Source organism: Dermochelys coriacea, chromosome 8 (genome assembly GCF_009764565.3).
Source record: "Dermochelys coriacea isolate rDerCor1 chromosome 8, rDerCor1.pri.v4, whole genome shotgun sequence".
In the NCBI taxonomy this organism is placed as follows: Eukaryota; Metazoa; Chordata; order Testudines; family Dermochelyidae; genus Dermochelys; species Dermochelys coriacea.
The window spans coordinates 32,561,840-32,577,768 of NC_050075.1; the positions used below are offsets into that span (position 1 = coordinate 32,561,840).

The 15,929-nt window shown below is 41.0% G+C and overlaps 1 protein-coding gene across 6 annotated transcripts in view; it reads left to right on the forward strand.

The window, feature by feature from the left end:
- Nucleotides 1-12,642, forward strand: part of KCNIP1 (potassium voltage-gated channel interacting protein 1) — an 831,960-nt gene extending 819,318 nt beyond the window's left edge. For all 6 annotated transcript variants that reach the window (XM_038414238.2, XM_038414240.2, XM_043491021.1 and 3 more), the window contains 3 exons: nt 1,595-1,699; nt 1,907-1,969; nt 8,133-12,642. In XM_038414238.2, the coding sequence (XP_038270166.1) occupies nt 1,595-1,699; nt 1,907-1,969; nt 8,133-8,180 (216 nt within the window). In that variant the 3' untranslated portion in view covers nt 8,181-12,642. The remainder of the gene's footprint in view (nt 1-1,594; nt 1,700-1,906; nt 1,970-8,132) is intronic.
- Nucleotides 12,643-15,929: the final 3,287 nt, after the last annotated feature.

The window sequence follows — 15,929 nt, forward strand, 5'->3', positions numbered from 1 at the left end:
ATGTGGGTTATAACAGAAAAATACAAGTATTCAAAAAGAAAAGAAAAAACAAGGGCCTAGCTCAGATTCCACCGCTGGCCAGTTCTTCAGCTGCCAGTCCCAGCAAATTGCCTCATCTAAATCTGTCCCCTCTCTGACTGCCAAGGTGCTGTTTATATAGAGTGCTCTGATTTAACTCTGAACTTCTGGTTGTGCCTTCAGCCACTTGGCCACCTCATTAACCCCAGCTTCAACCTGCAGGACAGATGAGCAATTAGTTAATTCATTTGGTATCAGTCCTAAGATAAGGCCTGTGCACCTGCCTAATGTCCTCCTAATTTAACATGATGGCATGTTAAACTTCCCTTCCTTATGCATGGCTCTGGCAGCTAAATGCAAGTTAATGATCATGCAACTGAAAAACTGTGGTTTAACACAGGTATCCTGCCAAAATTGCCGCTCTCAGACACAGATCTGCTGTCCAAGAGTGTATAAGATTCTGAACAGGTATTCCCTGCTCCTTTTGCCTACTGGAAGCCCTACTTTGAAATATGTTCACCTTAATGTGTCCAAATGTTGTATAAAGGCATATATGCAAGTAAGACCAAACCTCAGCATCCAAAAGGTTTCAGGAAGGCCCATATTCGACACTAGGTTCTGAAAGACTGCCACTAGCTAATTTCCTACTCTTTGTGCTGTGCTCACTGGCAGTCTCTGCCCACCCTCCTTTTACTGTGCTGTCGTCCAGTGTTTTGGCTGGTCTGTGATCAGTTTTGAGCTCTTTCTGAGAGGAATTATGTCTTGATCTATATTATCTAAAGTACTGTGTTCATCTGTGGTGTACAAAAATGCTTAGCAATAATAAGTGCATTGAGACAACTGAGAAAGGTGGAGTAAGATTGTAAGATGTTTGGGACAGGACTGACTGCTACTTTGTGTCTGTACAGTTCCTAGCACAATGGAGCACCATTCTTTGTTGGTCCTTAGTCACCACCATAATAGACGTGTGGTCAAAAGACCACAAAGTCTATTGTGGGGCCAGTTCTGATCCGTCTCTCTGGGTAGTGCTGGAGCTGATTCTTCCCAATCACTGGATGAAGATTCACTGCCTTTGGGGGACTGATTTGCCCAGGAAAGTTGTACAAAAATATCACTGTGTCATAGTAATTGGGCTGAGGACTGAGCACATAGTTTGAGACTAAACACTAGCTGTAACCATTGCACTGAGTGGGGAGACTCACAAACTGAACAGTCAGCTTTCTTCATAGGCCTGAGATGGCATTTGCTGCAGTGCTCCCAAGCAAGATCTAAAGGTGTGATATTGGGGGAATTATAGTGGCCTCACAGGAGCCTTTGCAGAATGATTGACAAGTGATAGCAGAGCAAAAGAGATCCATTTGTAGACTAGCATATGTATGATGATGTCCGTGTGTATTCCAATAGAGGTTTGTGCTATCTGGAACTATAATAGAAATGCTAAGGGTAAGACCTTGGCCTAGGCCTTCCTTAATATTAGGAAGAGAGCAAAGAACTGGGCCTTATTCAGTAAAAGAAAATAATGTATGGCTTGTTTGTATTAATTTCCCTCTTGTATGTTTGCATGTCACTACTCCAGGAAATGATGGATATAGTAAAGGCAATTTATGATATGATGGGCAAGTACACGTATCCTGTTCTCAAGGAAGATGCTCCGAGACTGCATGTAGAAGTTTTCTTCCAGGTACTTATTTGATTTCTAATGCTTTTCTCTTGCCACGTAGCTACCAGCAAAACCTAAGCAATGACACTCAATCGTTCTGAATTTCAGTGGTCTGTCTAAGTTTGGAAGGTACTGTAGTTCTATGCAAGTTATAAAATGACATGCTGCATATGCAAAAATATATCCATGTTATGAGAACTAAAAATGTTTCTTTGTTTTGTTTTGCAGAAAATGGATAAAAACAAAGATGGCGTTGTAACTTTAGATGAGTTTATTGAATCATGTCAGGAGGTAAGGACAATCGTATTGCTGCCATGAAAGCAGAGAAGATGATCTCATGCCACAAAGTTCATATCTGTTCTGCATTTTAATACACTCCAAGTCTCTGGGTGCTCAGGATCCCAGATTTCATTCGATTAGATGTTCAAGCCAGCTGCAAAATTCAGCTCTGGGTTCTGATCTGTGAATCTCCCTGAAGATCAGAGTGCTTGGAACCTACATGGTTTTGGTGCAAACTGGTCACTGAATACAGTCTGTTTATTTCCAGTGCTGATGGCCAGTGCTTTTATTTTCCCACGTGAATTCCTGATTCCTTGTTACCATACACAACTCTTAGGGAAGCTCACATAGCCTTTAACTTATGTAGAGAGACATTTTCAGCCTCTCAAAAACAGAAAAATACACAAGTGGGTTTTTTTTCTGAATAACATTAACAGGGACTACCACAATGTCTGGGCTGTCCAAAAGAATAAAATCTGCCTAGGAACCTTTCAATTACAACACTGAATCATAAAACTCATTGATGTTCAAGGTCAAATGTTAAAAACAAGTGCTGTAATCAAAATGCTGATGTTTCCAAAATGAACATCTTTGGCAAATTCCATAAATTAAACTGGCTGTGGTAATTATTTACCGTTATTTTTAGTGCCTACACAAAGACCAGCATCTGCATTAACATGCAATTACCCCAATGTCTGTTTTCTTGGACTCCAGTTAACTGTGTGACTGTTTGGTCAGGGATACTTCCAGTATTTAATCTGTGCAATAAAAGCCTGTGCCTTTTATTGAGTTTAAAATAGCACTAATGATCATTTACCAAGCATCAAGCTTTCCCTAGAAACTAATCCTTGTTCTCTAATCAAAACGTTTCAATTTCTTCAGGTATTTTTGTGGGGGGCGGGGTAGAGAGGGAAGAGGGAGTTTTCAACAAAGCAATTGGGCAGATTCGCAGAATGTTTCGGTCAACCAAATCTGCATTTTTTTGGTGAAAAAAGTTTCAGATGAAAAATGTCATCCAGCTCTACTCAGGAGTGTGCAACTCATCCCTAATTATTAGATGACTAATCCAATGTCTTTTCATTTTGGTTGCTTTATTCTTGATGTCTTCTGTTTCCTTGCTTGGGTTTTGGCCCCTTCCTTCATTTTTTTTATCTGTTGGTTTGTTCTCCATTTTTGGTACCAGTGGAGTATTAATCTTTTTACTGGTTTCAGAGTAGCAGCCGTGTTAGTCTGTATTCGCAAAAAGAAAAGGAGTACTTGTGGCAAGGTGCCACAAGTACTCCTAATCTTTTTACTGGTGATTGACTTGTCTTATGGTTACTATGGTTTGCCTTGGGGCTAGATGTGTATGATCATTGGTAAGAGAAATTTAAGCTGCTTCACTTCCCTTTGAGATTTTTTTAAATACTCTGCACTGTGGTTTCTGTTCAGTGCTTGAATACCTTGCTGTCGGAATGCATGTTGTAGATTGATACAATACAAGGATGGTTTCCTCTCAAATAGGAGACTACAAAATTTAGATTTATCTTTTTTAAAAAATAACCCTGTAATGGGAACTGCAGATGCCAGGTGTCTTTGAGGATTTGCTTTGTCATCAATTAAACCTGTAGTCATTAATCTTTTGTAGATGTGGCATCCCATGCCATATACTGCACTTCACCACACCATCCCCTACTAAATTGAGTCACATCAGTAGCTGGAGTCTAGTCCTATGCTCATTTGGGGCTGGTGCAGAGGTATGCTGCTCCTCCTATTAAAAGTGTGTGTGGTGGGGAGGGAGTGGGATTATGCTGGCCTCTAATCTGCTACCTGTGGAAGACTGATCTTGAGAGAGCTCTCTGTTTCATCGAGTCAGTGTTCGGGATTGTTGGAGACCTCCACAAGACTAATCTGCTGATGATGGGAAATGGATCCAGCAGAGAGAATCCTATTTCTTTGCAAAAATGGGACTGAAGAAAAATGGGATTGTATTGGCCATCAAACAGTTCCTCTGGTGACTGTGGGGGGAAATCTAAATTACCCTATGAGTATGGGATGACAACAAGAGATTCTTTGAAGCAGGAAGTCTGTGGTAAAAATCAAAGGGTCCACTGGATTGTAAAGAGTTAAAGGGAGCAATTAGGGACATTGATGAGAAAAAACATGAGTGAGAAGCTAAATGATTTCTCTGCGTCAGTTTTCACCACCAGCACTGGACCTGATCTTTCCTGGTAACAAAGAGGAGGTACACTGAGCAACAGAGGTGACAGTTGAATTTGTGCTGGAGCAAATTATTAATTGATTTAAAATATAGTAAGTTGCCAGGCCCAGAAGGTATACACCCAAGAGTTCTGAAGAAGCTGAAGTATGAAGCACCTGAGCTGCTAACAAAACAATATAATCGCTCATTAATAATAGCGACTGTTTCTGAGTATTGGAAGGTAGCAAATGTTTCTGCATATTTAAAAAAAGGTTCATGGGATGATCTGGGGAGTTATAGGCTTGTAAATCTTACATCTGTACTGGGCATACTGGTTGAATCAAACATTAAAAATAGAGTAACCACACATTGGATAGTTCATGATTGGATACAGTCCAACCAGCGTGGATTCAGCATAGGAAAATCATGTTTCACTAATTTCTTAGAATTCTTTGACTATGTCAGTACCATGGGTGCAGAAAGGATAACCAGATAACATAATTTATTTAGACTTCCAAAAGCCTTTGAAAAGGTGTAAGAGGTGAAATATTTTCTTGGATTAAAAACTGGGTAGCACTCAAAAAGCAAACAGTAGGATTAAATGGTCAATTTTTATTATGACAGAATGTTTAACAGCAGGGTACCTTCAAGATTCCTACTAGGTCCCATGTAGCTGAGTACTTGAGGTAGCAAAATTTGCAGATGATACAAATTTATTTAGGTTAATCAGGACCAGAGAAGACTATGAAGAATTTTAGAGACCTAAACAGTCTAGGTCAATAGACAGCATGATGGTGGATGAAATTTAATGCTGACAGATGCAAAATAAGGCACATTGGAGGGGGAAAAAAACTACTCTTGTAGTTAATTTAGAAATCTATAAGGTGTAACAACTCAGTAAAGGGACCTGGGTGTCAGTGAAGAAAACTCAATTAAATCCTGTGTTCAATGTCAACTGTGGTCAAAATCCCTAAAATGATGTTAGGATGCATAAGGAATGGGATAGACAATAATACCAAAATTGAAGCCTTTTATATAAATCAATGTGCAGCCTCCCCTGGAATCCTGTGTGCTGTATGGGTCACCTCATCTCAAAAAGGACATTTCAGCATTGCAGAAGGTTCAGAAAAGAGCAGCAAGAATGATCATAAACCTGCAAAAACTCTCCATGCAGTGAGATTGAAAGGATTGGGGTTGCTTACCTTAAAAAGGAGACAAATAAGAGAGGGCACAATAAAGGTGTATAAAATAATGAGTGGTCTAGAGAAGATAGGTTGGGAGCCTCTGTTGTCCCTGACTCATATGACATGAGCAAGGGACATTAAAATAAATTAAAAGGTGGGAAATTCAAAACCAATAAAAGGAAATTCATTTTCACACAATTTGTAATTAAATTGTGGAACTCAATGCCACAGGAAGTCATTGACACCAGGAATTTAATAAGATTCAAAAGGGGATTAGATATTTATATGGATATCAAGAATATTCAGAGTTATTATAATCAATGATAATAGAAATTTCGGCAGGGCTATCAAGCTTTGTACTTCAAACTTTAAACCCATCTCTAACTGTTAGAGGTCTGGATGAGACGTATGGGGTGGAGAGGGAGACAGGTTATCCCAGATTATATGCCTGCTTGTGGGGTTCTTACACCTTCCTATGAATCATATGGTTCTATCATCTGTTGGAGACTGGATGGACTAGATCCTGAACTAGGTGGACCTTAGGCCTGATCCAGTCTGGCAATGTGTATGTTCCTATCATAGGCTCTGTTTTTGGGAATTCGAGCAGTGGTTGCCCTAAAAACAGGGGCCCTGATTCTCCATTGAATTGTACCTTGTGTAAACATTTATACCTGTGCAAAGTGAGAGCAAATTGCTACCAGATCAGACTGCACAGGTGTAAATGATGGATAAAAACTGGAAAAACAATGGTTGGCATCTGCTGGACCTTTAGATGTTGGGTTTTGAAGACTGTCACCCCTTGCACACCTGATCTGGAAGTACTGTAAATGGAAAAGTGATAAACTACCATCCTCTGGTTGGATGACACTGAATGACTGCTCTCTCCAACTGTGCTTAGCCCAGTGAAGATTCATGCCTGGATGTTTGCTGGTGAGAGATCAGATGTGGGAAACAAAGTTAGCATTTACATGGGACTAAAGGAACTGCTTGTTCTAGGCCAGATTCAATAGGAATTCTTTTCTGCGGATTCTGTGGAATTTGTAATGAGTCTCTCCGGTGCTCATTAACAGTGGGTGATTTCTCTAGGTTTTATATTGCAAAATCTGTATAGGCATGAATGATTCCATCGGTGTTTGTGACTGTGTCCATTGAAGCAATTGCCCAACCTCAGGCATCATATCATTCAAAGAGGAAAGATGATCTTGTGGGTAAATCACTGAACTAGGATTTGGGAGATCGGCACTGAATTCCCACCTCTGCCACAGATTCCCTGTGTGACTGTGGGCAAGTCATTTAATTGGAGTATGTCTGTTCCCCATCAGTAAAATGAGGAAGATATTTCCTTCCAACCACCCTGTGTGGGTGTTGCCTGTTTAGATTTTAGGCCTTTGAGGCAGGGACTGTCTTCTACTTTGTGTCTCTACAGCACCTCTCACATTGACACCCTGATCTTGGTGTGTCTAGGCGTTACACAGCTATAACATCAGTAATTCAAATTGCATAGTGTTATAACTGTTTTTAATGTAACAGCAAAATATTATTTTCTTTTTTCAAAATATACAGCCTTGATTTGTAAATCTGGCCTAATCTGAAAGAAGAACAAATTGAGATCATGCCTTCTAAAGGCAAAAGAGAGAAAATTAGAGATCTCTGATTTATCATGCAATTCAACTGAAGACTAAATATATGTCACATTACCATTGACTAGTAAACCCTGCTTCCCTTGTCTAAACATTGATACTATCTGATAGTATAATAGTATTTGACTTAACTGTGGTAGGGTGCAGGGGCTCTTCCTTGGTCCATGGAGAACAAAGGGTCAACCTCAGTTCAGCTCCCACCCCCTTCCCCTTGCCCAGGCATTCCCCTTGCCCAGGCATTGGGGATGAGTTGACAGAGAAAGGAGTGTGTTTGAGAAGCAAAAATTCCTCTGTTGCTGAAGAGGGGAAAGAGGGAAGGGGTTGAGTCTGCTCTACTATCTTCTCACAGACCTTTCCCTGAGTCGTTAATAAATGGCTGCCAACCAAGGCTAAAATCACTGGTATCTTGCACTGCAGCTCAGCTAGTTCACAGTGCATCATAGATCAGACCAAAGTCATGGATTTAAAGAGACAGGTGGGTGGAAATATAAAGCTCTATCATTTGACTCAGCTTTGGGTACATCAAACATCAAACTCTATAGTAAATTTGCCTCTTTTTAAACTTTTTAAATCAGTTTTTCCCCATGTATAACCCTAATTTTGTCATTTGGATTCAGGAGGTGGAAATCAATGGCATTTGAGATTTCGTGTATTTCAGTCAGGAAGTAGCTGCATTTTAGTGGTGGATCAAGTAAACCCTGGGTATGGTTTGCACGTCAGTTTAAGGCCTATGACTTCAATTGGACAGTTCAGGTGTGTAAAGTTAAGCACACATGGAAGTGTTCAAAGTCAATGGGGCTCCATGCAGGCTGCAAAGTCTGCCCACACGGAGCTAAAAACAGGCCCCACTCCAGTAAAGGACTGAAGCATGTGCTTCAGTCTCTCGTTATTCAGCAAAGAATTTAAACCTATGTTTAACTTCAAGCATATGCATAAGTCGTACAGAGACACACTGCATGCTGCCTAATGAGCCCAAATGCTGTACTGAATCAGGGCCTAAGCTTGTAAGCATTTCAGACTCACCAAGGACAAGTGGTGCTACAAAAATGTAGCCACCACATCCTGCGGCAATAAATATTTGGTACTGGCTGTGCTGCAAAGTGCCATAGAAAGCTTTAAGAACACAACTTTTCAATACCACTCTTAGGTGTATTTTTTCTCTTTGCTTCCAGGATGACAATATTATGAGGTCCTTACAGCTCTTTGAGAATGTGATGTAACAGCATCTGGAATGCAGCATAGGAACCAGAGACTTTGTACGTAATGAAAACCTTCTTTCTGGACGAAGGTTTTTTACAACTCAGCTATGTTGCGTGAACAAGGATTGTGTAAGGCATCTCCAACCGAGCTTAGTTTCCGAATGCAACAAACTCCCATCTCTCCTCCCCAAGAGATACTGACTGGAAGTTATTTCATTTTGGAAGCATGCTAATATTTTAATAAAACCTGATGAGTGAGACCTGCTGCTTAAAGTTAATGAATAATATACAACCTTCTGTTTGCTAGTCACAAGTTCTGCTGCTTTTAATCTATCAAACTTGATTACATCTGGTAGCACCATATCAAGAGCTTGCTAAGCCATTTATTGTGAGTGGAAGCTCAGTCCATTCCATCATAGAACAATGTGTTTTATAAATGTCCTCTTTATTTTGCTTTGTCAGAAACCTAATCTACCAGGACATCTCTGTTTAGATATTGAAAACTAACACCAGATTTATTTACTATATTAAATGGAGGGTTCAATTCATGTAAAAAACATATATTCCACTTTACTCAACATTCCTGATTTTTCTCTTATGTAAACTGGTGTTACATTGAATTTCATGGAGTTGCTTCTAATATACACCAGCCAGAGGAGCATCAAGCCGATATACATTAGAGGAGAAGAATATACTTTTCCATATACAATTTCTACATTACAGAATGAATCCCATTGAGTAACATTGAGTTCCTGAATGACAAGATGATTTTAATGGGCTGGAACTGTGGGGGGCATGCTTTTACCATTAAATGCCCATCAGTTTTCCCATCCACAAAGTGGGCCTCTAATATACAGTATGCATCTCCCACCTGAACAGCTACAGTGGACCATGGTCCTTTCTGTATGGTTTGGAACACCCTTAATAAATACATCACTTGTAGTTTTACATTGTTTTAAAGCAAGGTATTTCCCAATGTTTGAATTTATTTGAACTTTTAAATTTTTCTTCTGAGACCCCTCTTGGCTGCGAGAGTAAGGGAATATGTTTGGCCAAATGTAGAGAGGCAAGTTAGATCTTAGTACTCAGCAGTCCAGAATAAGGCCCTAATCAAGTAACTGTCTCCACACAGGTTTACAGAGGGCACTGGGAAGGCTGATTGCACTTGTACAGCAGAAAGCAATTATGACAGGCAGGTAGCTAAAGGCAGAGGAACCAAGAAGGAAAAAGAGAACAACCTAACGTAGTCCAGGGTTGCCATATGCCTCCCATATAAGAAACACCTATATTTTTATTAGAGACTATATTACAAATATACTGTCAGCACTGAAATTATATTTTAAATATTAGGTAAGTGGAAACTTTTCCATATATTTTGCATATTATAAATCACTTGTTTTTATAGCCCTATATTTTATAAAGCCTATTGATCCACAGACATATTGCTGATGTAGACATAGATCTGATTGATACCTGTGCGATGCTGTGCTTGCACCACCACTGAGGACGCTCCTGTAACACGTCCTAGCACACGCTTACACAGGCATTGGGCTTGACTCATGTGAGTAGCCCCATTGAAGTCAGCAGTGCTATTCAAGTGAGGAAAGTTTTAGTGCAGGCAGGACTGGAGCCTTACTCTGCTTTTCTGGCTACCTCACACCAAACACCACCAATGAGTTTGTTCCTACAAAAGATGTAGGATATGGCACCACCAGGATATTCCCACCAGTGTGCTGTGCCTTGCAAAGCGGCGAGATGCTGTGAGGGTAGCACAGTCCAGTTGTACTATGTCTCCTCCATCTAGCAATTATCTTGATGAATAAGTATGTAGTAAATCAAAGGTGGAATAAATCAGAAATTGTATCCTATTGCCTCTTCATTTTTCTTGCAATCCCACCTTAGGTACAGAAACTTAGATTTAATACAAGCAGGGCCGGCCCACAACATTCTGGCACTTGAGGTGGAGAGCTCAAATGACACCCCCATACCCCCTCTCTTGGGCCAAAACTTTGAAACTCTGGGTCCTAGTGGTGCCCCCCTCCGCCCCCCCCACAGTCTGGCACCTGAGGTGGCCGCCTCAGTTCGCCTCATGATAAGGCCAGCTCTGAATACGAGGCCAATTTATTTACACATAGTGCAACTACAAATTTTCAATCTGAATTATTAATTTCATTTTAAGAGAAAACAGCCAAATAAAAAAAGGAAAAAAGTGACTTAAAGTGACAGGCAGTGCGTATTTTCTGTAACATGCTGTATCAACTCTGATCACAAAATGGCAGTTGCAGCCTATGGACTCCTAGAAATGAAAAAGATGTAGTACACAAAATAAGATTACTAGAGAGACAAGGTGGGTGAAGTAATATCTTTTATTGGACCAACTTCTGTTGGTGAGAGAGACAAGCTTACACAAAGCTCTCCTTTATTTCAGCCTCACTTACCTTGTCTCTAATATTCTGGGACCAACGCAGCTACACCAAACTGCATACAAAAATAAGATTATTTATGAAAGTTGTCTGTTACATACACCCAAAGTGTTTGTGTTTGTGTGAGGAATGGGAGATGTCACAAGGGCTATAGACTGGGGAAAAAGTCTAAATCAAGCCAGCTCACTAAGAGGGGGTCCATTTTAGGCACTGTCTTATCATCTTAGACCAGTAGCTTTGATAACCACCCACCGTTTTTAGACCACTGTAAGCACAGTACCTGAGGCCACACCACAATACCTAAGGCCAAATTAATTTCTTGGGTAACACTATTGACTTCAGTAGAATTACATCAGTGATGAGTTTGGCCCCTGATGTTTTCATGGTATAAACTTTCAGAACTGCTATATTGATAATGCAGGTTACCTTCTTGTTAGCTGGAGACAAACTGTAGTGTGTTAGTTTGTTAATCCATGTACGGAGTCTCTGCTGTACTAGAGTGCACTATTGTCCAGACTGTTCTAATGTTTTTAAGTACCTTCTGCAGAGTTTGGCCTCCATTCAGCAACACACACAACCTTAAGCACGTGACAGGTCCCATTGGCTTCCCCTGGGATCATTCATGATTGTGTGTTGCTGAATTAGGGCCTGAGTTAGTGGCAATGCTGCTTTAGCTTCTCTTTTTGGGAGGCAAAGGCCCTGGTTCTGCTACTGCCATTAACCATGGATTCTGTATGTGTAGGGTGGCCACAGAACATCATGGCCCTAATTGTGCTCCTGCTGAAGTCAATGGTAAAACTCGCTTTGATTTTAGTGGTGCAGGATTGGGCCCTATGACAGCATGATAGTGTTTCCACCCTGGGTTAATACTTCAGTTCCAATTACTGTTACTGATACCTAAAACAGCAGGATTAGCACGTCTGACAGTTGTATCTTCATGTATATTGTAGAAAATATCAGAAGTCATTCCCCCTTACTGAACATTTCTAGTTGTAAATTCAAATGGTGACAAAGTAACTTTCTTTAAGAAGCCATGTATTGTCCATTGTATCTTGTATCTCATCCCACAATTTATCTGGCAATGTCTCATCCATAGGCTGGTATGCATCGATGCACAGTAAGCCTTTTCTTTATGAACTGTGTGCAAAGCATGCATGGATGAAAAAGAGCCAGTAACTGTGAGAGAATTTTGTTCTGCTTGGAAATGTCTTTTGGTTTTAAATTCTCTATGAATGTTAGTTTCTAAACTTGCAAACTCTCCTGTGATTCATAAATGGGGTTTGCAGTATTTATGGCAAATACTTACTACTACAGCTTATTAAATAAAACATACTGTGACAGTCTGATCTCATCCCATCATGAAACCTACTACCAGTATTTGGAAGGCAGTTATTGTGCTGGCTTCTCAGTTGCAGTTAGAATATCCATCAGTGCTATCAGCTGTACACGTTTTCTCAAAATTGTGAATGTTTAAATAATGGCCAGATGATTTGTCTGACTTAATTCATTAGTTAATCTACATAACCGTGCCAGCAGTTTTAAAGCACATAACATGCATATTAGGCAACAAATCTATTGAAAATAAGAATGTCAATAATGATGCAACAAATGTAATGTGTCTGCTACTTTTGATGTTAGTTTTCCTGTTACTTTGAAAGCATTGCAATGTTGTGAGTAATCATGAATAATATGACTCATGATGATACTGATATCATATGAGAAATGGCAATGTTCAAATGCTATAGGCAGAATATTGGCATCCCTGGATTGTGACACATGCTGAACAACAAACCATTGTGTCAGCCTAAGAACTCTGTTGATGTGCGTGCAGCAGTGTAACTTTTTTCTTCATCGTGGACATACCATGATTGACTTAAGGAAGTATGGGCAAATAACATAAATTGTGCTAACTGAAGCCATTTTACTGGAGCAGCAATGCATTGCTTCACAAATGCTATTATCCAATGGCAATTTGTATGATATTTTGTTGACAGTTTTAAAGATTTTGAGTTTAATAATAAAAATAAAAGATATACAAGAGGGTGTCTTTTTGTAGCCCGGGGGTGCTCAGGTCTTGAAGGGACACTGTCGGGTTAAAAATCCTGGACCAGATTTTTTTTAAAGATGGGCCCCTGTTCCAAACACACATACCTGTGTATGTGCCAAATGGTATTGCTGAACCGGCACTGTGAGCATAACATTTACCTACACATGGGTTATGTGCCTGTCTAACTTAGGGATGAATCAGTGTATGGGTGCAGGGGCATGCAGCTAACTCTGAAATTCTTCTCCCCAAATATAGATACTAATCAATGCCTTCACCTGTATCATTCGTAATACCTTGAGTTAGTAAAACTGTAAGTCTTATTTCTTGTGACTATTTTGGCTGTTTTCATTGAAATAATGTCAAGAAAATATCTAAACAATCTATTTCTTGGGCTAAAAAGAAGACCTATCTTCTTTATCCGCTGAGGCAGATTTGGTCCCGGCGGCAGATATGAGCCATTAGCTTTGGAATAAACAGTGGCTTTGCTTAAGTGAGAGACTGGCTTGGCAGTCCATTCTCATATAGTGCAGTCATACTGACATCAAAGGGGTGGGGTTTGTATAACAGGAGCAGGCCCAGCCAGGATTTCTGTACACACAATTCCACTTCAAGAAGCAAACAAAAAACCATCACCTGCCCTTGTCCTCATCTGTATGTGTAATCCGCAGAGTTGTCTACAATACATTCATCCCCAGACAATGAGTCTGGCAAGGAAAGTGAGACTTAGGCACAGACAGCGAAAAAGAGCAATTGCATCTATATAGACAATCAAATCAAACACCTTAGTCTGTCTTCAGTAGCTGCGGGAAAAGCATTGTGTAAGACCCTGAAGGAGCCAGGTGGTCCTTGCCAGATGGGTGCAGCCTGGAAGTATGTGGCCTACTTCTTCTAACTGGCCACAACAACAAAGGAGGAATTACCAAAGTCCCACTTACAGTCATTAGCAGCACAGCTGATCACCCCAAATCAGCAGTAATTGAAATTTACCCAAAGGTGGCGGGAAGGCCAAAGCCAGGGGGCTGGATTGCTGGATGTGTCATGAGATAGGCCTGGGTGCTTTTGGAAGCTTGTTCTTGACACCCACTACACCACCTGGAGGTGAGATTGAGGTTCTGTCTGGGACCCTCCAAAGAGCATACCTTCATGCTAAAATGATGGCTCTGTAGATTAGGCACTACTAGAATGGGGAACTTGACCTGGGCTGTGAGCTAGTAGGTGCAAACAGAGTCTGAGCTCCTAATTCAGCTTCTATCACTGATGCGCTCTGGTAGAAATCCTTGGGCTACATCTGGCCAAAGATCAGACAACCCACGTGCATGGCTATTTAATCATTGCGCTAAGGATTTATATGGGGCATCAGTGGTGTGGTTTCACCCTCTGGTACATGAGGCAATTTACTTGACCTTTCTGTACCTCCGATCACCCTGCTGTGAAATGGCAAAGATAGTGGCAGACACACAGGGATGGGGGTGAGGGGCTGAGTTTCTTTACAAAGTGCAGATGTTACAAAGTGTTATATTAGTAATGATTACATGTGTTGATGAGGCAAGCATAATAGCTGGAATCTCTACAAAAAATAGAGGATATGTTCTCCCTTTGCTCTCCATATTCAGCAACCAGACCAATCAGAGCCAGAGATAATTCCAGCCAGGAGCCATAGGCCCTAATTCTTCCCTGCATCAGCCATAGGGCCAGTGCAGGCAGAGCAGGGAATTGACTTGCTGCCAGAGGGCTGGAACAATTTTTATAGTGGGAGTACTGAGAGCCATTGAACCAAACTGTGAAGCCTGTCTATAATGGAAACCACTTCAATCCAGGGGGTGAGGCTGCATCCCCTAGTTCCAGCACCTATGCTTGCAGCTCCCTGATTCTGGAGATGCTGAGGATCAATCCATCATGCAGCACATGTAAGGGCAGCCTGAAGTTGCACCCCAGCTGAAATAGCTCTAACTGGAGAAAAGAGTCCATGGAGCAACCAATATGGGTGCCTGAGTGCAACTGAGCACTCACAACGCGTATCAGCAAGGGTGACACTGTGATCTTGCTCTTTTGAAGATACACGGTCCCATGGAGACCACTGTTATCTTAAATTAACTATTTCCTCAATTTTAGTCTTTTACCAGTTTCAGTCAGTATCTTATGAGGCTGGTTTCTGCACCATTCAGCTTCTTTGCACCACTCTGATGTTGCAAAGAAAAAACTAAATCCAGTGGAGCCAGACACATCCTGCCTGGGACGATCCTTGTGTGAAGATCATAGGGTTAACTTAGGTTTCAGAGTAGCAGCCGTGTTAGTCTGTATTCTCAAAAGAAAAGGAGTACTTGTGGCACCTTAGAGACTAACAAATTTATTAGAGCATAAGCTTTCGTGAGCTACAGCTCACTTCATCGGATGCATTTGGTGGAAAAAACAGAGGAGAGATTTATATACACACACACAGAGAACATGAAACAATGGGTTTATCATACACACTGTAAGGAGAGTGATCACTTAAGATAAGCCATCACCAACAGCAGGGGGGGGAAGGAGGAAAACCTTTCATGGTGACAAGCAGGTAGGCTAATTCCAGCAGTTAACAAGAATATCAGAGGAACAGTGGGGGGTGGGGTGGGAGGGAGAAATACCATGGGAAATAGTTTTACTTTGTGTAATGACTCATCCATTCCCAGTCTCTATTCAAGCCTAAGTTAATTGTATCCAGTTTGCAAATTAATTCCAATTCAGCAGTCTCTCGTTGGAGTCTGTTTTTGAAGCTTTTTTGTTGAAGTATAGCCACTCTTAGGTCTGTGATCGAGTGACCAGAGAGATTGAAGTGTTCTCCAACTGGTTTTTGAATGTTATAATTCTTGACGTCTGATTTGTGTCCATTCATTCTTCTCTCCTTTTGCCCCTCCACCCCCACGAACATGATACAGTTCTGTGGTGACCTAGAATCCTATTTTCGACGTCTCAGACTCAAGGAATATTTCCAACACACCTCTGACCAACATATTAACCCACAGAGACCTTCCTGCCAACACTACAGAAAGAAGGATTCTAGGTGGACTCCTCCTGAAGGTCGAAACAGCAGCCTGGATTTCTACATAGACTGCTTCCGCCGACGTGCACGAGCTGAAATTGTGGAAAAGCAGCATCGCTTACCCCATAACCTCAGCCATGCAGAACACAGTGCCATCCACAGCCTCAGAAACAACTCTGACATCATAATCAAAAAGGCTGACAAAGGAGGTGCTGTCGTCATCATGAATAGGTCAGAGTATGAACAAGAGGCTACTAGGCAGCTCTCCAACACCACTTTCT